The sequence below is a fragment of the Borostomias antarcticus genome (assembly GCF_949987555.1).
Source record: "Borostomias antarcticus genome assembly, chromosome: 24".
NCBI lineage: Eukaryota > Metazoa > Chordata > Actinopteri > Stomiiformes > Stomiidae > Borostomias > Borostomias antarcticus.
In genome coordinates, this window is record NC_140257.1 from 10,876,018 (window position 1) to 10,900,776 (window position 24,759).

At 43.7% G+C, this 24,759-nt stretch overlaps 3 protein-coding genes across 3 annotated transcripts in view; 2 read left to right on the forward strand and 1 right to left on the reverse strand.

Moving 5' to 3' along the window:
- Positions 1 to 1,873: 1,873 nt before the first annotated feature.
- LOC311325522 (uncharacterized protein) lies at positions 1,874 to 3,011 on the forward strand (the record flags this gene model as incomplete). Its single annotated transcript, XM_084458236.1, has 4 exons — positions 1,874 to 2,146; positions 2,258 to 2,383; positions 2,504 to 2,611; positions 2,722 to 3,011. The coding sequence occupies 4 exons, from the start codon at positions 1,874 to 1,876 to the stop codon at positions 2,860 to 2,862; spliced, it is 648 nt and encodes a 215-aa protein (XP_084314362.1). The 3' UTR covers positions 2,863 to 3,011.
- Positions 3,012 to 5,416: 2,405 nt separating this feature from the next.
- Positions 5,417 to 6,454, reverse strand: LOC311325523 (cathelicidin-2-like; the record flags this gene model as incomplete). Its single annotated transcript, XM_084458237.1, has 4 exons — positions 5,417 to 5,708; positions 5,819 to 5,926; positions 6,047 to 6,172; positions 6,284 to 6,454. The coding sequence occupies 4 exons, from the start codon at positions 6,452 to 6,454 to the stop codon at positions 5,568 to 5,570; spliced, it is 546 nt and encodes a 181-aa protein (XP_084314363.1). The 3' UTR covers positions 5,417 to 5,567.
- Positions 6,455 to 14,413: 7,959 nt separating this feature from the next.
- obscnb (obscurin, cytoskeletal calmodulin and titin-interacting RhoGEF b) overlaps positions 14,414 to 24,759 on the forward strand; it is a gene marked incomplete at both ends in the record, with an annotated part of 66,832 nt that continues 56,486 nt past the window's right edge. Inside the window, 11 exons of the mRNA XM_084458238.1 lie at positions 14,414 to 15,509; positions 17,791 to 18,060; positions 18,340 to 18,600; positions 18,762 to 19,064; positions 19,251 to 19,517; positions 19,996 to 20,102; positions 20,232 to 20,400; positions 21,168 to 21,443; positions 21,541 to 21,822; positions 22,440 to 22,715; positions 23,885 to 24,160. Of these exons, the coding sequence (XP_084314364.1) occupies positions 14,414 to 15,509; positions 17,791 to 18,060; positions 18,340 to 18,600; positions 18,762 to 19,064; positions 19,251 to 19,517; positions 19,996 to 20,102; positions 20,232 to 20,400; positions 21,168 to 21,443; positions 21,541 to 21,822; positions 22,440 to 22,715; positions 23,885 to 24,160 (3,583 nt within the window). The remainder of the gene's footprint in view (positions 15,510 to 17,790; positions 18,061 to 18,339; positions 18,601 to 18,761; positions 19,065 to 19,250; positions 19,518 to 19,995; positions 20,103 to 20,231; positions 20,401 to 21,167; positions 21,444 to 21,540; positions 21,823 to 22,439; positions 22,716 to 23,884; positions 24,161 to 24,759) is intronic.

Genomic DNA, 24,759 nt, shown 5'->3' on the forward strand with positions numbered 1-24,759 from the left:
ATAACAGTTTACAGTTCACTTACAGTATTATTCATCTATGTGGACATAATCCTTTTTTGATCTTACTGACACTGTAGGTATTGGGCACTGTTGTCCTTTCTGATGTAGCATAAGCTTTCCCCCCATAGACATCTCTCTCTCTCTCTCTCTCTCTCTCTCGCGCTCTCTCTCTCTCTCTCTCTCTGTCTATCTCTCTCAACACAGGGGTAAGAGAAAGTTATCTTTGTGGGCAGCCCAGGGTTGCGAAACAGAGGGAACAGCTCATCTCCTCCTATTTGGCATGTAGCCACAGGAAAAGCAGTCACAGGAGTCTATTAACATTCATTTGTAAGTGACATTTGGGTAACTGTGCCTGCACTTTCTCAAAAATGTGCTGCAAGCTACTGCAGCATCATTGAAAGTATCCTGACTGGAGGCTTCCCAGCCTGGTACGGCAACTCCACCACCCATGACAGGCATGCCATCCAGAGGGTGGTGAAGACAGCGCAGAAGATCATTGGTGTGGAGCTCCCAGCCATCGAGGATCTCGACAACCAATGCTGCTGCAGGAAGGCCATCTCCATCAGAAAAGATACCAACCTTCCAAGCTACCACCTGGCCACACCATCTCACCAGAGAGACGGAAGATGGATGAGTATCAGGACCAGGAAAGAAAGGTTCCACAACAGCTTCTTTTCTGATGCGGTCCGCAAGCTCAACAGCCAACAACTGCAGTGGATTGACATTGAAGACCCCCCCTAGACAGAGCCCCCCAAAGACCCATCATCTCCCTCCCTCACCCCTCTGACAATATAGATGTGCATTTAATTGATAAATTGTTGTCTTAGACTGGTGTCTAACAATACTCTAAATTGAAGGTTTCTTGGAATGAACAGTAGATGGTGTGAATGGGGCTTCAACATTTCCTCTCTTAACGGTCATCTCTTTCCAAGCCAAGCAGCTACCCATGAGACAAATATTTCCTTAATAGTATAGCCCTGCCACAAGATATCAGTACAAACACAACAATGAATAACTGTGGGGAAAACAAACAAACAATAGGTGTACACATTAAAGACACTTTGTTTTTGGTGCCCAGACTTTTTTTGGACAAGACAGTTCACAGTTCACTTTTCATTTATGAACATGGACATACTCCTTATTTGATTTTACTGACTCTGAGTGTATTGCACTCTAGTACAACTGGAGATTACAGACTGATATGCCCATCTGGTATATCCTTTTAGTATTTTTGATGTATATTTGTATAAGCTACTTACTGTAAATGAATCATTGATCCTGCTTTTTAGTTTTCTTTCCTGCTGCTGCACAACTGTTTCCCCTCAGGGATCAATAATGCAATCTATCTATCTATCTATCTATCTATCTATCTATCTATCTATCTATCTATCTATCTATCTATCTATCTATCTATCTATCTATCTATCTATCTATCTATCTATCTATCTATCTATCTATCTATCTATCTATCTTTCTTTCTTTCTTTCTTTCTATCTATCTATCTATCTATCTATCTATCTATCTATCTATCTATCTATCTACAGCAACTGAAACTTTACGTACAGTACATACCCTTTCTCAAAAATGTGCTATCAATTTCTCAATGACAGAATATTACACAAACAACAACACACTGTGGCATTTGTGAGGTGAAATCAAACATATAGGCCAGTTTCTTATAAAATTGTATTGACATTTTTTGCAAAACACTGTTCGGGGTGAAATTAACCTACTGTAAACCCTGGATTGCGCAATTCCAGACTTTCCTAAAACAGCAGATTATAAAACAGTGTGGCATTTGTGAGGTGAGATCAAACATATAGAACAGTTTCTTAAACTGATATTCACATTTTGTTGCAAAACACTATTCGGGATGAAATGTACCAAAAACCTGTATTGCTCAACTCTGGACTTCCCGTGTTCAGAGCAGGCTATTAAAGAGGAGAGGCTCTCAGTGCTGGGTACAGACAAGAAGATGAAGACTCAGGTACGATCACTCCTCCTGCTGGCCCTGGCTACCCTTCTGGTCAAGGCTCAGACATCGTCCGAGCTCAGCTATGAAGACACCATTGTAGGTCTGTTCACCAAGAGTGACGCCGAAGGCCGTACTTTTCGCCCACTACTCGAAGATATCCAAGTCGACACTGTGAGTATAACAGGAGATGTGTTTCCAATGCCCTCTTCATTACAGTAAAGTGATTTTTATTTGTGTTCCATGCACCAGTGATGAATGTTTTTTCCCCATCTCTGATCCTAGTTGAGCCCAGAGGATGTGGATGGGTCTGCTGTGTCGATGAAAAGCCTGAGCTTCCTTGCACAGGAGACTATGTGCAGTGGGACACAAGAGCAGCAAGGGAAACCATGTCCTCTAAAGCAGAATGGGGTAAGGAGTCAAGAAACCGTGTTGAACAGAAAACCTTTACTTTGTTGGTACTCAGATATGGAATATAAAAAGAGATCTGCTCTTTGTTCTTGAGTAATATGTCCATTCTCCTCATTGCAGCAACTATTGTTGTGCAACCTGGTGGTCAGTCATCCAGTCCAGGACATCAACAACATCATCACCTCAGAAATGTCTTGTGAGCAGTTTGAGCCAGAAGATGATTTGAAGGTAGTTTTACTAAGAACATATTCTGTCCATTGTGTGCATGTACTAAAATGTTAAATAACTGAAAGCCTTCTTACATCCGTATTTGTTTTGTGTGTTTTTTGTGTTTGCAGCCGAAGATTCGAACCAGGAGGGGTCTCCGGAAGTGGCTTAAGAAAAAGGAGAGAAAGATCCGGCACTGGGTTAAGAAAAATGGGGACAAGATCAGGACAGGGATTGAAGTGTATCAAAGGATCCAAGCCGCCAGGGGCTAAGTTATTTGCTACAATCAGTCATTGATAAAAACTTGAAGAGTTGACACATGGACATTGGGATTGGAAGTTGCCGTCAATACACTGAACATTTTATATTTGTTTTATATTTGTTGAATTTCACTTGTTCAATAATAAAATCAATAATTATTGACATTGCATTATTTTTCATTTCATTTCAAATCAAGTACATTACATCTTGGGACACACTTCAATGTTTGAATACACACAAAATAAGAATATTTTGCCTCTATTCAGTTTCAGAAAACAAATGTGTACTGTAAATCTGTGCTGAAAACAAGTTATTTTGGCATGTTGATTTTCAGCTAGTTTTTCTTAAATTACTGAACAAGCAAACAAAACAAACCTAAATAAAAGAAAACACCAGAGTATGAAATCGTAGCACCTTGTAGCAGTCATAATGTCTGTTAGACTGGTCGATAGTGGGTAAGAAGCTGAGATATTGGGAGATGGGGCATGATGCCGCAGTTTACATCAGTTATAAAGGTATTGAGCATCTGTCCACCTAAGAACTGCTTCTTCAGGACAGAGAAAACAGACAGTGCAAGACAAATCACTTTGATGAAATAAATGATCTTATCAGGTGAAAGACTTCTGAGGTGTCAAAAGTCTGTCTGCTGTAGTTAATGTTACACCAGTCTCATCCATGGTAGAAGGCTGCAATACACTTCCCACTATTATGATGTTAGATGTAACCAAGCTGCCACATATAAATACTGTACATACAGTATGCACTGCTAATAAACACCGCGAAAGAAGATCTGAAGTTTACATGAAATCAGAGTATCTGACCGGTAATGAGATTTCAAGTTATCTCTTGCCTAAACCTGTTACAGGGATCTCCGGTCCATATCTCAAAGCTAGAATGAAAATAAAAGATCATAGTGTAAAAATCATGGTGTGAATGGGGCCTCAACACTTGCTATAAACAAATGAACAGTCATTTATTTCCAAGTCCAGGATCCAGCTGCTACTGATGAGACAACTATGTCCTTAATAGTATAATCCTGCCAGAAAAAATCAATACACAATCACATACAAACATAGTCAAACTGTGGTCAGAAGAGCAGTCAATATAGCTGTATACACATCAATCACTTTGTTTTGGAGGGCCCAGACTTTTTTTTGGACATAACAGTTTACAGTTCACTTACACTATTATTCATCTATGTGGACATAATCCTTATTTGATCTTACTGATACTGTAGGTATTGGGCACTGTTGTCCTTTCTGATTTAGCATAAGCTTTCCCCCCATAGACATCTCTCTCTCTCTTTCTCTCTCTCTCTCTCTCTCTCTCTCTCTGTCTATCTCTCTCAACACAGGGGTAAGAGAGAGTTATCTTTGTGGGCAGCCCAGGGCTGCGAAACAGAGGGAACAGCTCATCTCCTCGTACTTGGCATGTAGCCACAGGAAAAGCAGTCACAGGAGTCTATTAACATTCATTTGTCAGTGAGATTTGGGTGACTGTGCCTGCATTTTCTCAAAAATGTGTTGCAAGCTACCGCAGCATCATTGAAAGTATCCTGACTGGAGAATTCACAGCCTAGTAAGGCAACTCCACCGCCCATGACAGGCATGCCATCCAGAGGGTGGTGAAGACAGCGCAGAAGATCATTGGTGTGGAGCTCCCAGCCATCGAGGATCTCGACAACCAATACTGCTGCAGGAAGGCCATCTCCATCAGAAAAGACACCAACCCTCCCAGCTACCACCTGGTCACACCATCTCACCAGAGAGACGGAAGATGGCTGAGTATCAGGACCAGGAAAGAAAGGTTCCACAATAGCTTCTGTTCTGATGCGGTCCACAAGCTCAACAGCCAACAACTGCAGTGGATTGACATTGAAGACCCCCCCTAGACAGAGCCCCCCAAAGACCCATCATCTCCCTCCCTCACCCCTCTGACATATAGATGTGCATTTAATTGATAAATTGTTGTCTTAGACTGGTGTCTAACAATACTCTAAATTGAAGGTTTCTTAGAATGAACAGTAGATGGTGTGAATGGGGCTTCAACATTTCCTCTCTTAACGGTCATCTCTTTCCAAGCCAAGCAGCTACCCATGAGACAAATATTTCCTTAATAGTATAGCCCTGCCACAAGATATCAGTACAAACACAACAATGAATAACTGTGGGGAAAACAAGCAGACAATAGTTGTACACATGAAATATTTGTCTCATGGGTAGCTGTTTGGCTTGGGCATCATGCCCCATCTCCCAATATCTCAGCTTCTTACCCACTATCGACCAGTCTAACAGACATTATGACTGCTACAAGGTGCTACGATTTCATACTCTAGTGTTTACTTTTATTTAGGTTTGTTTTGTTTGCTTGTTCAGTAATTTAAGAAAAACTAGCTGAAAATCAACATGCCAAAATAACTTGTTTTCAGCACAGATTTACAGTACACATTTGTTTTCTGAAACTGAATAGAGGCAAAATATTCTTATTTTGTGTGTATTCAAACATTTAAGTGTGTCCCAAGATGTAATGTACTTGATTTGAAATGAAATGAAAAATAATGCAATGTCAATAATTATTGATTTTATTATTAAACAAGTGAAATTCAACAAATATAACACAAATATAAAATGTTCAGTGTATTAACGGCAACTTCCAATCCCAATGTCCATGTGTCAACTCTTCAAGTTTTTATCAATGACTGATTGTAGCAAATAACTTAGCCCCTGGCGGCTTGGATCCCTTGATACACTTCAATCCCTCTCCTGATCTTGTCCTCATTTTTCTTAACCCAGTGCCGGATCTTTCTCTCCTTTTTCTTAAGCCACTTCCGGAGACCCCTCCTGGTTCGAATCTTCGGCTGCAAACACAAAAAACACACAAAACAAATACGGATGTAAGAAGGCTTTCAGTTATTTAACATTTTAGTACATGCACACAATGGACAGAATATGTTCTTAGTAAAACTACCTTCAAATCATCTTCTGGCTCAAACTGCTCACAAGACATTTCTGAGGTGATGATGTTGTTGATGTCCTGGACTGGATGACTGACCACCAGGTTGCACAACAATAGTTGCTGCAATGAGGAGAATGGACATATTACTCAAGAACAAAGAGCACATCTCTTTTTATATTCCATATCTGAGTACCAACAAAGTAAAGGTTTTCTGTTCAACACGGTTTCTTGACTCCTTACCCCATTCTGCTTTAGAGGACATGGTTTCCCTTGGTGCTCTTGTGTCCCACTGCACATAGTCTCCTGTGCAAGGAAGCTCAGGCTTTTCATCGACACAGCAGACCCATCCACCTCCTCTGGGCTCAACTAGGATCAGAGATGGGGAAAAAACATTCATCACTGGTGCATGGAACACAAATAAAAATCACTTTGCTGTAATGAAGAGGGCATTGGAAACACATCTCCTGTTATACTCACAGTGTCGACTTGGATATCTTCGAGTAGTGGGCGAAAAGTACGGCCTTCGGCGTCTCTCTTGGTGAACAGACCTACAACGGTGTCTTCATAGCTGAGCTCAGACGATGTCTGAGCCTTGACCAGAAGGGTAGCCAGGGCCAGCAGGAGGAGTGATCGTACCTGAGTCTTCATCTTATTGTCTGTACCCAGCACTGAGAGCCTCTCCTCTTTAATAGCCTGCTCTTAACACGGGAAGTCCAGAGTTGAGCAATACAGGGTTTTGGTACATCTGTGCCAGCGGTGTACTGTGTTCACTGTGTCAAGGTTAAAGGTGAAAGTCTGCATTCCAGTCCATGTGTCATGTCTTTCTGTATGAACAAAATACATGTATATCGTTTCCGCATAAAACACTGCTAAATGTGAAAATCATTGAATAGGGCAGTTTACTCAATATATAATTCATTCAGAAGCACTCACGTCAGAGGTTGATTACCATTTATTGTGCTGAATGGAATACAGTTCAGTTTGACTCTGATGGCTTAGCTCTAAATGCTTCCCTGGATTAGCCAACAGCATGCTAAGCTAAAACAGCAAACACCCCACCGGGACACTCATCAAGTTAAAGTGATACAGGAAAGCAAAACAGTACAATACGGCGAAGACACAAGCATACCAGAGAGGAAGCAACAGGCAAAAGGATATACTGTACAACAGAGCGAAACAACAACGAGGCCTCATGACTCATCCCTCTGTCATTGAACTATCTTTCACAATCATACAGTAGTGTAGCCTCACTGCAAGAAGGTCTCCGGATCTTTCTGTGCTGAGTTTGCATGTTCTCCCTGTGTTTGTAAGAGTTTCCTGCCAAAGAACCCAATACAAAAAATATGCAGATGAACAGATGCTCTTCAGTCTGGTCCCTGACCAAGACCTGGACTGAGCTCTTTGACTTGGTCCCTGGGCGCTGTGAACAATGGCTGCCCACTGCTCCTGGCTGCCCCTGGAGGAGGACAGCTTTGATGGGAGAACAATTTCCACCTGCAGCCGCTCACTGTGTGCAATGTGTGTGTCACGTGTGGCCGAATAAAGACCCCCCTCGGGTCCTGTAATAAACTGCCTGCAGAGAAAAATATTTAATTTCTCAATATGTCCCTGACTCAACGAAATCCAATGGAATTCCATCCAGAATATTATTTTTTGTTGCACATTGTACATTTTACTGATTCAACCTAATCTTTGTAGAAGTGTTGCAGAAACCTTTTGTAGGTCTAAGTATTTTTTTTATCAGAACATGGATAATGTGTATACAGCTTTTATATTACATTCTTTTCCCCACAGTTTATCTTTGTTATACGTCCTTGAGAATGTATTGATATTTTGTGGCAGGGTTCAGTATCAGTTGGACTTAGAAGTTTTGTTAGAGCAAATGAAGCCCCATTCACGCCATCTACTGTTCATTCTAGGGAATCATCAGTTTGGAATCTTGTTACAACATACATCAACAAGATATGGACTTGACCTCCATGTAGCTGGCTGAAAGAAGAGGTCACTTGAAAGGTCATTACAGTTCAGATACAGTACTCTGTTAACACAATTAACCTGTCGTCTTTGTTCTGAACAAAACAGTACTGCATGTTTCATTATGAATAAGTATTGCTAACAATGAAAATGTACCTTATGAGCAGCTGTGGCGTGGATGGGATGGAAGTTGTTTGTATTGCTTTAATTGTATGCATATTTAAATGTATCTTGTTCATGTCTTTTATATTTTATCTGTCCTGTTTGACCACTGTTAACATTTGTAAAAGCTTTCCAATAACACATGTTAAAGTTTCTGTATGAATGCTCTTGAATAAATCACTTTTGACAGTATTAATACTTGATAGTAAATGTAATTGATAATAATCTATAATGTAATTGATCCCAGTACAGTCATTGTACTGTTTCACTAATAGTGGCACTTCTAATTTACGCTGACACATAAATTCATAGATGAAGAGGAACAAATGAGTTCTCAGTTATCATACTGTAAGTACAGTAGGAGTCCAGCTGCTGGGAATACATTCGGAAGTTTCCCAAGAGGTGTGGACAAGATTTACTACATATAAACATAAACGTGATACGCATGTGCATGCACACATACTTGCCTACACACACACACACACACACACACACACACACACACACACACACACACACACACACACACACACACACACACAGACATGCACACACACACACTCACACACACACCTTGCCTCATTAAAAAAAAGTGGTAGTCATTTAGCTATAGGTCTTGATAACAGAACTGTCCTGATTGCAATATCTAATTGTGCTGACCCAAATTATAACAACATATATAATGCATATATGGCGCATATAATAGAGTGTTCGTCTTACAGGAGTTTCTGTCCCTCAACTGTGGGACTATGGTGGTTTTCAAGACAGCCCAGGACACATGATAAGCATGGTGACTAAAAACTAGAAGTCAGATAGTCGAGTTGCTCCTAGCCACAGTGAGCCAGGAGGATTGCTCTGGCCAGTGCTCGAGTTACAGGGGGTTTAAATAGGAGCCCGGGGGGCCTGCTGCTGTCAGTCAGAGTGTGAAAGGGGAAAGCCCATGCTCTAGGGGTCTTATAACTGCCCAGAAGACAGGCAGAGGAAGCGTTATACGCGCACAACACCTCCCCCTGCAAGAATCTCCAAGCATGCCGTACTCTGGCAAACCCTAAAATTCACTGCCCCTGTTGAGCGTTTATGTGGCATCTTCTCTGAATTGTGCTAACTGGCCCCTCATGACTTTTAAACTGAGCTTTTATTTAGCTAGGGAGTCATTCTAAGACCAAGTTCTCTTTTGCAGATGGCCTGAAATTCAGAAAAAAAGAGACTACATGTCAGTACAATATACACATCAATATACACATCAATATACACATAAATTCAAGTTAAACAGAATAGAGACAAACACAAGTAAAGGTAGGAACCCCGGAGGAGTGTTGGACCAGAGACCGAAAGGTTGCTGGTTCAAGTCCCAAGCCGGGCCACTTGTAAAGGTGAGAACTTTCACGGTATATGGAGCTGCTGGGTGATTACCAGCAATAATAGCCTGTAATCATCTTGACTGTGTGCTAGTGGCAAAGAGCATGAGACAAATTGTGTTAAGCAAACACATTATTCAGTAACATTTCACTGTAACTATATATGTACATTACTTATGACAAGCGCAACAAACGCATCAAAGGCAATAAGCGAAACACACATAGCCACATTTGAGCTATGCGGCCATTGATGCCAATGAAAATACAATGAAAGCGCAATGGGGGTGTTGTTGCACAAAAAGTCATATCGACATCAAAATGTAATCTGACGATTTTGTGTCACATGAGTAAGTTGTAGAGCATGCCATGACCGATCCATACAAGTAATACGAACCCCATTTTGCCACAGAAGGTGCCACAGCAATTGATTGCATTTAAACCACTTTTAAGAATTTTGGCTTGTCATAGCGCCAACCTGTGACCAATCAGCTTCATATTTCTCCAGTGACCATTAGGCATGCACTGGTACCACTGTATCAAGTTTGGGAAAAATCAGCATGGTGGTTAGGCCAAAACTGGAAATTAGCTCTCTAGCGCCCATATTTGGTTTGATCGGGCCAATGATGGAGGGTTAGCCTCTGTTTATCTTTGGTGATATGCATACAAAGTTTTGTGGTGTTCCGTGCAAATCTTCAGAATTTATAGGCCTACACCTTCATGTGAAAAGCCACGCCCTCAGCAATATTCATTGGCTCAGAGTGGCTTTTTTAATCAACTTTTCAAACTTGGGTTTATACCGAGTTTCATGCAGATTGGTGAAACTTCCTAGGAGGAGATAGATTTTAAGCCTTCTTTCAATATATTCAAAATGGTGGAAAATCTACATAAACGAAAGTTATGGGTTCTTGAGGCAAATGTGAGGAGAGGCAAATAAATGCAATGTTTTGTGACTCTAGGTCAGACAGAGCATGAGGTATGCCTGTCATATATATATATATATGCCTATGAAAGCGTGATGCCTGGCTTTTCACAAAAATGCTTATATCTACATAAAAATGTAATCTGGTGATTTCGAGTCCAATGAGTAAATTGTAGAGCATGCGATGACCTACCCATATAATACAAGCAATATGAAACCCATTTGGCCACGGGGGCGCCACAGCAATTGATTGCATCATAGCCACTTTTTAAGTATTTTGGCTTGTTATAGCAATTGGCCAATCTGCTTCATTTTTCTCCAGTTACTTTACAATATGCTCTGGTACCACTCGGAAAAATACCAAGTTTGTGTCTTTGCAGACAGAAGAGTTTGAGAGGACAGGCAATGGCTGTGGCAACTGTCAATCATTGTTTTACTTCTGCCGACTATTCCCATAATCGAACACCAACCCTGCAGGGTTAGCCTCCGGTTATATGTGGGGACATGCCTACAAAGTTTTGTGGTGTTCTGTACAACCCTTCAGAATGTATACCCCTTTATGTGAAATGCCACACCCTCTGCAATAAAAGTTTAATGACTCTAAGTCAAACGGGGCATGAAATATGCCTGTTGCCCAAAGCTCAGAATTTCAGTCAGTTAATTGCTATTGCACCCCCCTTTGGTCAATCGATGTAAAAATTGTTCCAGGTTGCGCATGAATAATACTAGCCTACTAGGCCTCCCATTTACAATAGTTGCCTTGCACCTTCGCATTGGCCCCTAAAAACAAGTGGACTAGGAGAACCAGAACAGTTTTGAAGGTTGTTTCCTGCCCCTAATGGTGCAAAAAGGGGCTTGTAATTAATACAACTCAATGTCATGAAAGATGTTAGATGGGGATATTTTTAATAGCTCCATAAATAACCAGGCCAGGTCCAGCTGGCTTATGTGTGTGGCTGGCTTGTTTCTGTTCAGGACTGGTAGGACGGAAGCTAGTCATGCCACTGAAATAGCTGTGAATTGAAATGACATGAAATAATGTCTGAGGTCTTGTTGCCTGGACACATCAGTTCCAATGCTTCCAATGCTAATTCAGCACAATAAGAGCGGGATAGCCAGTTAGCCCATGAGCTCACAACAACTAGCAGCAGCTTCCATAACATTAATGGTAGCGGTCAGTGGCTAAAGCAGTTACACTGATGATTCCTATAACGTTACCTATTTCGTTGCAATTGGTTCAACTTCTGTTTCTGGACAAAGGTAAGGGATTAACCCAGATAACACAAGGCTAGCGGACCTACAGCGGGTCCCCGATGGACGAGTTGGCGGACCTCCGGCAGAATATAACACAAGGCTAGCGGACATACAGCGGGTCGCCTATGGACGAGTTGGCGGACCTCCGGCCGAATCCGCAGGCGGGTTCCTGGCTATTTGCACATCAAATGGCAATCAGACCTCTGGCAGATTATTAGCGTCAGGGACAGCGGTCCGCTAGTAATCCGAAATGCTCCCGCTATTGCTCCACCACCATTCCACCGGTAGTTTATTGTCTATATCCTAGGCCCACTGGCTCTAGGCTTATGGATTTCTATTGCTTAATTATCTTACTCTGAACATTTTTTGGGTAACCCTTCCTTTCATAGTCCCCCAATTACTAAACATTTACCTGGTAAATACATGCAAAGTAAAGACTAATATATAATGGGTAATTACTGAGACACCTAAACTGTAGGTATGATTTCAAAACAGGAGTATTTCAAATATTCAATTACTGCACATAAATTCAAAAACTGACATAGCACCACCAGGTAACCACATTCTTAAATAGCTTCTATAACATCTAGTGACAAAATATCATCAACACCTGGGCTTCAACCCGCAATCTTCGGCATATGGGGATGGGAAGCAGACGCCCTATCCACTACACCACCAAGGATCTGGAAACATAGATAGGTAGCAACATAGAACTGCAGGTCAACAACACAACGGAGGAAGGGAGGGAAAGAGGGAAGGAGGGAGGGAGTGACAACCGGACATTTGCTATCTTTGGTCCGCTGGCTTACAACCACGCACAAAAAGAGAGCAATGAACTGCGTGAAATCAGAATCAGAGAGGGTCATGACCTTGGTTGGAGATAGGAACGTCCTGGCTAAATTCTCTGAAGAGTGTGGTCCACAACAACACAGCTAGCTGGAAAACTGTTGTGCATGATGACTAATTAGCATAGGCTACAAATCAACAGATGTCTTTCTTACAGTAAACTCACAATACTTCACAGACAATATTAGCCTATGATGCAGTAGCCTAGACCAGCCATTTCCTTGTCTTAACATAGTGATAAATAAATATGGTCGTTTCAATAAAATCGTGCTTCTCAAACCTACTCCCAAAATTGCCATAGGTGCTGAGTGACTTCTGTATCAGTTGTAAGTGAAACAATGTTGACAACACGTTGACACGACACACGCGCATTTTCCATGAGAGAAGTGAAGCCAACCTGACCACTTTACCAGCACCCAGGCTATCTCTACAGTAAATGACAAGTCTATTTTTGAAAGGAGGCTGCACCGAAAGAAGAACGTCAGCTATTTGGCATAGTGAGGTACCAAAGAAGAAATACGCGTAGTCGACCGCACCGCAGGAGACTGGGGGATGTTACACCTTCCTGGATAAACAATACTTTTAGGAATATTGAACCACACTGAACATCATTTTGTTGGATTACTACGGCTAATTGGATTATATTCCCCACTGAGAGGTTTTAGTCCATATGATTTAGCCTACCGGAAAGTGGCTCAAGACTGAGGTAGGTAAAGAAATATAAACACACGGTAATAGCCTATTATTTATCTCGGGGACACTGGGGTAAGAATAAAGTGCTTAATTATTATACTGTGTTTTTCCAGATAGTGCATCATGTCATTTACACAGACGCCTAATAGGCTACATCCGTTTGGATTTTTTGGAGAGAGCTTGATCAGTAGCCTAACAGTACATAAATATTAACACAAATATTTTGTGTGAATGATATAGCCTACATCACTTGCAAACATGTCTTCTATGTAATGATATGGATTTAACCCTCTTCTGATATAAAAGTCAGAAGACACAAATGTACATGTGATTTAGCCTATTTATTCTGTAGACTTCTGACAATTGCTTATATGTAACATTCACATTTTGAACTTTTGAGGTTGTCTGTAAAGGTGATACGTTTAAGTTACTTTGTTTCTACTTCAAGTTATTGCAGTAACGGTACAATCTTTATTAAAAAGTGTTTAGCATTTGAAAGCTTTTCTTTCTATGGGTGCCCAGCTGATATCTCTTTGCTTCTACAAATGGCAATGGACAGAGACGGCGTCTGACAGCTGAGGTTATTTTTGGGACTAGCAGCTCGGCAGGGGAGTGAGGTGACAAAGATCCTAAATGTCACCCTTTGAAAGGCACATAACTGTTCCATTTCACTTTGATAAACCGGCATTTGACAAAATCTGATGTTACACTGAAGCCACCTGTTCGACCACCTCCCTACCTTTAGTAGGGCTGGCACAGTAGCATTCTAAAGGATGTATTGGACAGGCCAGTGTTGACTTGAATGGATGAGGCCTGCTTCACTATAGATAGTTGTGCACTGTTTTATGCATACATCCTATCCCATCATATGTACTAGATAGATAGATAGATAGATATATGTTATTTCGATGAAGGAAATGCCAAAATATGTATTTTCTGCATTGTTTACCTCTCAGTTGTGCTGATTTCATGCACAAATTGCTGCCGAGTGAGTCTGTAAATGCTGTGTAATAATAAGTTAGAAAAGAGCACTAGCTATTCCTTCAATAATGTTTCCTTGACTTGAATTGTAATGTTTGTCTGTTTAGGCAATATTTCTTTTTCTTATCAGCCTGTTGGCAGCCAGCCATGTCCATAAGCAAACTCAATTTAGTGCAAATTCACCACATGATAGCCAGCAGGGAATAATACACTTACTGTTAGAATGTCATTGCTTTATACTAGATATACTGGTATTATCCAATACAGTGGGCGATCATCTCACATACTGTAGTGTCTGTCTGGATTACTGTACATAGCCTTTTTTTTGTATAACAAGACATTCTCTGCATTACTTTCCTCAGGTAGCATATTCTCAATGGAGAGTTGTTGATGTTTTTCTTTCATTGACAGGAACCAATCATGGACCAGAACCTGTTCGGCGGTGCCCCCAGGTTCCTTACCCGGCCCAAGGCCTGCTCAATGTCCGTCGGCCGGGACGCCACACTGATCTGCACCATTGTAGGCAACCCGACCCCACTCATCACCTGGGAGAAGGAGAAGCTGAGAATCACGTCCGGCGGTCGCTACAAGACGGTGGACGACGGCGATGTGTTCCGTCTGACCATCTACGATCTCACTCTGGAGGACAGCGGCCGCTATATGTGCCGGGCAAAAAACAACGTCGGGGAGGCGTACGCCGTGGTCACCCTCAAAGTAGACCTCCAGAAGGAGACGATCGAGAGAGCCCCTGTTTTCGTGGACAAGCCCACCTCCGCGCGAGTGGGACTTGGGGGTGATGTGGTCTTCCACTGCCGGGTAGTGGCCCACCCCGAGCCCAACTTCGACTGGGAGAAGGACGGGCGCTACCTGGGCGAGACCAACCGTGTCAAGATCACGTCGGAAAGCGACAGCAGCGCCCTGAGGATCCAGAGCGTGCGCAGCCTGGACAGCGGCACCTACACCTGCCGGGCCAAGAACAGCGTGGGCCGCTCGCAAGTAGCCGCCGCCCTAGTGGTGGACCTCCAGGACTCACGCCACCTGGGCCTGGACAAGAACACCTCCCTCCTGTCCCACCTGCAGAAGCGCAAGGAGGAGATGATGCAGAAGGACATCTCCGTCTACCGTACCGCCGAGAGCAGCTCCTCCTACAGCTCCTCGACCTCCACCGCCGCCAAGATCACGGACGGGCTGGGAGCTCTCGGTCTGGACTACGCGCAGCGTGCCTCTGTGCTGGCCATGCTGCCCAAAGGCGTGTTCACCCGTACCTGCACGGTGACCGAAGGCAAGCACGCAAAACTCAGCTGCTTTGTGACGGGCCACCCCAAGCCCCAGATCATCTGGAGGAAAGATGGCGGCAACATCAGCGAAGGCCGCAGGCACGTCATGTACGAGGACCAGGCTGAGAACTTCATCCTCAAGATCCTTTATTGCAAGCAGAGCGACAACGGCCTCTACACCTGCAACGCCTCTAATATGGCTGGACAGACCTACAGCGCTGTGTTGGTCATCGTCAAAGGTAAGCTACTGTAGTCTCCGATCTCCTTTTTGTTGGGAAAAAAAATCTTGTCCATGTGGTGCTGGTATTTCATGAGGGAAGTTTTGTTTGAGGTTCTATGATGGGGATCTGAGATCCACTGGAACTAGTTTTGAGGAACCTACAGTAAAAGGCGGGTGGAACATCCTGATCCATGATATCATCAGATAGTAAGGATCCATGTAATAGATGTTTGTTGCGTGCATTTCTGTGGGTTAAAGTGAAAGTCAGATTTATTTGCCACATACAGTACAATACAACAACAATACAACTACAGTATTGTAGTATTATACATTATACAGGTACAGTGAGTAGCGAAATGTTCTTCTGTTAGCCTAGATTGTGCACACACTAAGCAATATAGAGAGGTAAAAATATATATATTAAGAGAAACAGTGCATTATGTATCTCATGATGACTGTCGTTTATGAAGATCAACTTACAGTACATGAGCATACATAACATCTCTCATAAATAGCTCACGTGTCTGAACAATGCAGGCCTGCAATGTAATCTGCCATTCTTTGAAAAGAGACTCCAAGAGACAGCCCTGTAGGCCATTTGTACTTCAAAACATAGTTTCATAGTTTTCAGTGGAGGCTGTCAAGCTTGACAAACTTGTTGCATTTGTACAGGTCTCAAATAGTAAATAAAAGTGAATTTGCCTGCCTGGGTATATTGCCGTTCATACTGTACAGCTACAGTCGACCAAAATTAACTCACCAAGTTTGTCCACACCACTAAACATAACTAAAATTAGGCAAAACTTCACCTGGGCAGTTTGACTTTGCCCCTAACATAGACGCATAGGAGCAACTAGGTGGAATGCTGGCAGCGATAGTGCTGGCGGGGAGTGTTGTGTTTCATCTATTTTCTGCTGGTGATGAGTAGTTCACAGTTGCTCTGAGACCCATTAGCCCAGTGTAGCCCCCAGGCGCCACGGCTAGGGTGACTTTCCATAAGCCACTCTTCGGGCCATGGGCCCAAAACGTGGAGTTGTCAATGGCGGCTCTTAATCTTCATTTCAATTTAGTCAGTGAGCGCAGTGCCTTTGGTGAGCCTCTTCGTTGGTGTCACATGACAGCGGATAGCTGCGCTTCTTGCGTTGTTGTTTGTTGGTTTGCAGGATTTGATTGGAGGCATTGCAGGGCAGAGGCCTCTGCCCTTTTTGTTTCTGTATTCCTATTAATGGCAGATCATTTGATAACCTCACTACGTAATAAGCACCTCTGGGAAAGGTCATAATAGAAACCCATACTTGTCAACCACACCAGCCAGACATTCAAAACACACAACTTCAGATGGTAATGGAGGGGCATCGCAAATGTAAATGAATATGGGTTGCTGGGTTTTACCCTACAGTGTACTGTATGTCCTTTAAGCCTCTCAAACATCTTCAGAAACCTAAACACTTTCTGAAGCAGAAGGTTGCAATTTAGCACTTCGTATTTAGAATTCATAAAAAAAATAGAAGGTTATTTTGAGTGCGGTGGATGCTGGGTGTCAAAATGGAAGAATGTTTATGGTGAATGCTTTTGGAAATAGATCACCAGCCCAGATCCAGAATAAGTTTGCTGTGCTACTGTACGTTGTCTCAAATTCTCCCACTGAATATGTGCATTTATACTGTTTATACTATTCTCTAAAATTCCATTACTAAAGTGCCAGAACTGATGTGATGTTTCTGCTCCCCAGGAGATGTAAATGTTAGTTTTATTTTATGGTAAATACATGCCTGCAATGAATTATAGAGCTTAGCTGACATGCCATAACTGATTTTAATGTGTATATTCTATCTATCTATCTATCTATCTATCTATCTATCTATCTATCTATCTATCTATCTATCTATCTATCTATCTATCTATCTATCTATCTATCTATCTATCTATCTATCTATCTATCTATCTATCCATCCATCCATCCATCCATCCATCCATCCATCCATCCATCCATCCATCCATCCATCCATCCATCCATCCATCTACATGTCTATCTACATGTTTTTCTGAAGTGGACCTGACAACTTGAATAGGATCTTGAATGGGTTATTAAAGTAATTCCGGATGATGTGATGGATGGATGTGGTGACGTGACTAGACGTGAAATCCATCTGCTCGTAACGCTGTGCAGCGCGAATTAACGGAGAATTAGACCCTAAACGAATTGAGCCGACCGCGCTCTGCAGCGCGTCCTTCCTACAGTCGTCACGGCGATCCGTCCCCTTCACCCATTCTCCTGTCCTCCTTTTTCCCGCCGCCAGAGCCCAAAGTGCCGTTCAGGAGGAAGCTGCAGGACGCGGAGGTGCAGGAGAAGGAGACGGCCATGCTGATGTGCGAGGTGCCCGCCGCCGCCACCCTGACCAACTGGTTCATGGAGGAGACGCGCCTGGAGCAGAACGCCAAGTACCGCATCGAGGAGGAGGGCACGCTGCGACGCCTCACCATCCACAACGTCACCACCAACGACGACGCCGTCTACATCTGCGAGATGAACGAGGGCAGCCGCACCGTGGCCGAGCTCACCGTGCTGGGTAGGAGGGGGGGAGGGAGAGAGAGAGAGAGAGAGAGAGAGAGAGAGAGAGAGAGTCTGGTCTGGTCTGGTCCTTGGTCTGAAGTCCTTGTTATGTCAAGGATCTTGTTAAATGCAGAAGAGATTATTGGCAATATGAAATATCTCCAATACATGCAGCTTGATTAGTTCTGAAGTCACCTAATACAGTAATTACAGCTTAATAATAAACATAGTATTTAGTTGGCCTTTGCGTTGTGGTGGTGTATAGTACGTAGACACTCTCTGTTTGACACTCCAGGCAACATCACTAAGAAGCTGCCCAGAAGGACTGTGGTGCCGGTCAGCGACACGGTCATCTTCTGCGTGGAGCTGGAGCGCCCGTGCCCGGACGCCCACTGGACCCGCAACGGCGAGCGTCTGAAGCAGGACTCGCGCGTGGCCATGGCCTGCGTGCTCAGACAGTACACCCTCACCATCCGGGACTGCCAGGCCGACGACTCGGGGGAGGTGGCCTTCGTGGCCGGAGACTGCAAGACCTCCACGCGATTCTCTGTCACCGGTGAGGGAACTGCACATGCGTGCACACACACACACACACACACACACACACACACACACACACACACACACACACACACACACACACACTAGTTAATTTAGTTCAATACATTACAACTCAACTGTTAAGATGATCTCATGAGATTGAACGTTCTTCCCCAGCCGCGAGAAAGCACCCTCCGGACCCCCCCATCGACGTGGTGGTGCAGAACAAGACTGACTCGTCCATCACCCTCCAGTGGTCTCCTCCGGACAGTGACCGGCCGGTGCCCATTAGCGGCTACATCGTGGAGAAGAGGAAGGTGGGCGCTCAGACCTGGCAGAGGTGCACCGCGGAGATCCTCTCCCTCACCACGATCACCATCTCCAGCTTCACCGAGGAGGCCAGTTTTCAGTTCCGTATCTCTGCCGTCAACAACTACGGCCAGAGCCCCAGCCTGGAGGTGCCGGGCAGCTTCTACCTGGGTAAGACACTGACCGGCATCCATATCGCATGCTTAGCGCTTTTTTTGTTGCCATGCCGTGTAACGCTGTATTGAAGGGGCACGCCATGTTAACGTGAGACAAAGTGTTTGTGTCCACGCGGGGACCAACGTGTCCCGAGTGCGCAGTACGGCAGCATGACGTCCCCGATGTGTCCGTCCTTCTCAGAGCCCACGGCCGAGGTGAGGAGCGGCCTGGTCAACAGCACCGCCTTCTTTGGCGAGGAGGCCTCCTTGTCCGTGGATCTGACCGCCGTCTGCTCGGGATTCTGGTCCCTGAACGGACGGCTCCTGCGCAGCGGCTCCGACTACCTCATCACCCGCTCCAAGACGACGCACACTCTGCTCATACGCGTCGTCTCCATGGAGATGAACGGAGCGGACGTCAAGTTTGTGGGCGGCGGCTCGGAGAGCAGCTGTGTATTGAAAGTGACGGGTAAGGGCAGGGGAACAGTACGGTGGCCTTGAAGTGTCACAACAGAACAGAAAAAGGTGTTGCACCTCTTTTAACATGTTGCACCTTTTTTTAAATGTGTTATCACTTTTTTTTCACGTGTTGTCATTTTTTTATGTGTTGTCACTTTTTCATGTGTGGCACCTTTTTAAAAATGTGTTATCACTTTTTTTCATGTGTTATCACTTTTTTCATGTGTTGTCACTTTCATGTGTTGCACCTTTTTTAATGTGTTCTCACTTTTTTAAAGTGTCACCTTTTTTAAATATGTTGCACCTTTTTAAATGTGTTGTCACTTTTTTTTTACGTGTTGTGTTGTGACACTTCAGGGCCACCGTAAGTACAGGCAATAAGTACACAAACAAGGGCTGAAATATCACTCATCTAGGCTACAACCATGCCCATTCATTTACTTTTCTCCAAACACTCCTGGTAAGTTAACGTCAGCCTCTATCTCCAGCTCCACCTCTCAGGTTCACTAATAGGCCATCCCAAATGGAGGTGGTGACCTGCAGTGCCCAGTCGTCCGCCCAGCTGACCACTGAGGTGTCCGATTATGACGCCAAGGTGTGTGTGTATGTGTGTGTGTGCGTCGCACTGTAACGGCCAATTCTGTCCCCAATCCATATTCTTGTCTGATGCTACAAGTGAAATGATCCTCATTCAGCCATATCTTTGTGCTTCCTGCTGGTGTAGGTGGTCTGGATGAAGAACGGAAAGGAGCTAAAGGTGGGCAAGAAGTACGAGTGCACGACCGCAGACCGCAAGAGGATCCTGACGGTCCACAATGTCACAGAGGAGGACGTGGGCGTCTATGAGTGTGTCCTGGAAAGTGACAGAATTTCTATCCAGCTTGCTCTCAAAGGTACGACAAGAGATTCCGAAGACCAGCACACATTATTCTTTTCATATTACTGTACAGCAGATTCGCCCAGCTCTGCCCTGCTTTCTCTAAGCCTCGACATGCTGACAACAGGTGGAACCGGAAGCCACTGAGCTCTCAAATGTCAACCTAATCCCCCCAAATCAAAGCACCTTTAGCAGAGTGGCGCTTTAGCTGACTCTGTGTAACAAGCGATGCCTTTAGCCTTCATACACAGTGCAGACCGCCTCCCTCGCGTCACATGACTCCCTGTAACAGGACGTGTTCTGAAGGCTGCTAGCAGGTGCTTGAGAGCTGGCAGACCTGGGAAAGAGCTCTCTGTCATCATGGAATAAAATCCATCATGTCAGCCCCCCCTCCGCCCATCCACACACACACACACACGCATGCACACACACACACACACACACACACACACACACACACACACACACACACACACACACACACACACACACACACACACACACACACAGACTAACGCCCTAAATACTAAATACTTATATATATAATTGAATTTTATTTTATTTTATTAAACCTTTATTTAACCAGGTGAAAGCTCATTGAGAAGTCATATTTTAATAAATTAACTGGGGATTAAAATGGGGCATAACTGAATGTCACATTACACTACATATTTATCGCAGCTTGTCAGTTTCACAGCTGTCTATTTCTCACCTTCCCAAAAGATAAGAAATCAGTATTTTTCCTGACTGAATTGACCCATTATCTCTCTGTTCATGTCCCAGATGAGCCTGCCAAGTTCTTGAACAAGCCTCGGGGTACCATGGACGTGTCCCCCATCACCACCGGAGACCTGGAGCTGAGCTGCGAGGTGACCCCAGCCGGCAGCACCGTGGTCTGGAAGAAAGAGCAGACGCAGCTCATTGAGGACCAAAGGACCAGCTTCATCTGCAGAGGGACAGAGAGGAGGCTGATCATCAGGAACGCTAAGAAGAGCGATGAGGGACACTACTCATGTGAGACAGCGGCAGACAAAGTCACATTCCTGGTTAAGATAAAAGGTAAGAAAGGCAATACTTTTTGGAAAAATGCTATCAGTGCATGTAGTCTGTTGTAGTCTAGGTAAGCGTGACATTTTCTGTGATTTTTTCCTCTCAGAAACCCAAGCTGCCCAAGTCTTCTCCAACAAGGAGTCTGTCCAGAAGGAGGTGAAAGCTACTTTCTCCCAGAAAGCTACCCTGAGCTGTGAGGTGTCTGATACCAACACAGAGGTGAAATGGTACAAGGATGGCAAGATTCTGACCTCCAGTAAGACCGTCTACACGGAGACAAAGGGCAAGAGTCGTCAACTGGTGATAGAGAAGGTGGAGAAGAAGGACGCTGGAGAGTACAGCTGTGAGGCCGGAGCAGAGAAGCTGCTCTTTAAGTTGCAGGTGGCAGGTAGGATGGAAATATCTTCTCACTTATTGTTCATGTTCTGTTAATTTCCAGGTCGTTCAAATTTTATACAGCTGTGTGGTTTAGAATTTGAAAGTCTACATTACGCATTATGACATGACAAAAATAGAATGAAAGTAATAATTATTTCGGCTTTGAGTTTTGGTTGAGTTTATGCTTTTAACTTTGAGTTTTTAATTAGAATAATGTTGGGCTTTTAGTTTTTATTATTTAGCTACACTCCTTACTGCTCTCTGAGGGTTTTGTCTGTTATGCTCTTTTGTCTTCTGACGTAAATGGCTCATTTGAATGTGCGTTCTTCTGTTTATGACTATCTTACTCTGTATAAGGGCTGCTGAAGCTTGATTGATGCTGATTGATGATGTGCACTTTTAATGGTGTATGTGAACATGCCAAAGGTCCTGTTTTTCTGGTGTGCTTTGGCCATTTACTGTACACAGTCTGTATTTGAATTTGTCTTGATTTACTCAGACTTCTGTCCTGAGACTGTTCAGGCATCATTTTGTCCGGTCTTGTTCCTGCTTTGCTGTATATATATTTTTTTTAACTCTGAGTGAAATGGTTGATGCCACCGTTCCCTTCCATGGTCGTTCATTCAGAACCCCAGTCCGCCTTCTCCAACAAGGAGTCTGTCCAGAAGGAGGTGAAAGCTACTCTCTCCCAGAAAGCTACCCTGAGCTGTGAGGTGTCTGATACCAACACAGAGGTGAAATGGTACAAGGATGGCAAGATTCTGACCTCCAGTAAGACCGTCCACACGGAGACAAAGGGCAAGAGTCGTCAACTGGTGATAGAGAAGGTGGAGAAGAAGGACGCTGGAGAGTACAGCTGTGAGGCCGGAGCAGAGAAGCTGCTCTTTAAGTTGCAGGTGGCAGGTATGGAGGATACTAAGTCAGTTTACGTTAACCTTCTGTGTATTGTCTGTTTTGTGGCTCCATGTTTAGGCCTACTGTCCCAGATAGAAGGCATATCTTGGCACAACGTTGGGCAAACAGCATGACATTCAAAGGCGCAGCGTTGTAAATGAACGCTGTGCCACCGTCTTTTTGGCCAGTGGGGATATGTTTTATTGACGTCGGCATGCCAACCTTAGAGCGTTCGGGGATGCGTTGGCAAGGGGTCTTGTTTGCCAACCGGTCCCTTTAGCTAAACGCTGGCTTATATGAATTACCATCGTTTGAATTTTGTTTACACTAGCCTAAGTGGTACAATCGATAACCAAAGACACGAAACAAAATACATTCAATTCAGATAGTAGCCTATTTATTGACATAGCGAACATACCACCACATATTTCGGTACAGGCATTCATTAATTCAAACAATAGCACATCCTTGAAATGTTACATGTTACTGACCTCAATAATACAACCCAACACCAACCTAATTTCCAGAGGTGATGCCAACGTTGGCCCGACGTGGGAATTTAGCCGGCAACTGTGCCAACCTTTTCCAACAGGGGGCCAACATACTGTATGCTTGCTATCTGGGGTTGCTACCATTGTGGCTCTTAATGCCTTTTGTTGTTGTTGTTGTTCATGACTCAAATACAACACATATGGTTTATAAGAAATTATGTGGCGTACACTTTCCCTGGTTTTGTAATCAAATCAGACCAGTGAGGTTTGAAGGCATTGTCAATGGGTTATGAACCACATACTGTAAGTCGACATTGCTGATATCCTGCAATATACAGTATGACATGTTCACTAAGACTGAGGTCATGAAGTGCTTTACTGTAGTATTCCATGTCAGTGTCTATCTCTTTCACACAACCCTGTCTGCTTGGTCTATAAGGTGTTTATGTTTTGTTGTTGTCAGGTGTCAGTCCTCTTCACTTTGAGTCGATCTGATATTTTCCGTTGGTTATTCATGACTGTAGTCTGTTGCTCCTCCCTGTCAAACATGTCTGTCTGTCTTTCTGCTGTTTGTCAATAGCTGCCAGTGTTTTGTTCCCCTCTATGTCCTCATTAATGCTGAATTCATTTGTCCCTAAATGATATATTTCTGATGCACCGGTGCCCCTCCATAACTTCCCCCCTCAGAACCCCAGTCTGCCTTCTCCAACAAGGAGTCTGTCCAGAAGGAGGTGAAAGCTACTCTCTCCCAGAAAGCTACCCTGAGCTGTGAGGTGTCTGATACCAACACAGAGGTGAAATGGTACAAGGATGGCAAGATTCTGACCTCCAGTAAGACCGTCCACATGGAGACAAAGGGCAAGAGTCGTCAACTGGTGATAGAGAAGGTGGAGAAGAAGGACGCTGGAGAGTACAGCTGTGAGGCCGGAGCAGAGAAGCTGCTCTTTAAGTTGCAGGTGGCAGGTATGAACTATGGAGTTTGATACCTACAGTATAATGTTATGTACAGTAATGGTTTGTCAATATTTTGGCTAGGTCTGTTTACCCATAATGTCCGATTTAAGTTAGCTGTAATGCCTTAGTCTCTGAGACATATTTTTTTTACTTTAAAAGAATAAGTACAATACAGTAGGTTATGTAAACAACATGATTATAAGATTGTTTGTTCTAGCTATGCGCTATACAGTATGTATATAAAAAATCATGCCCTCTCTATAGACCATTTCCACTGTATACAAACCATGATCATGCCTGCACATCCTGTAGGCAGAAAAGCACACCGAAACCGTTACGACAGATTGCCGGAGTATTTGTTTATGACTTAGTTAGCGTTAGCTAGCTATCTACGAGTTCATCGTAAGAGGCGTGCGCATACTGGTGGCAGATAACGTACATGTGACGTGGCCTGTAAATTGGTCTATATAGTATCTGTTTTTTTGTTGTGGTCAAACTTTGAATTCTTTATTTCCCTGTTTGTTGTTTTTTCCGTGAGTGTCTCTACTTGTAATCCCTCAATTAGATTTTTATCATTCTATGTCTCTAATCTGATCAATTTGGTTACA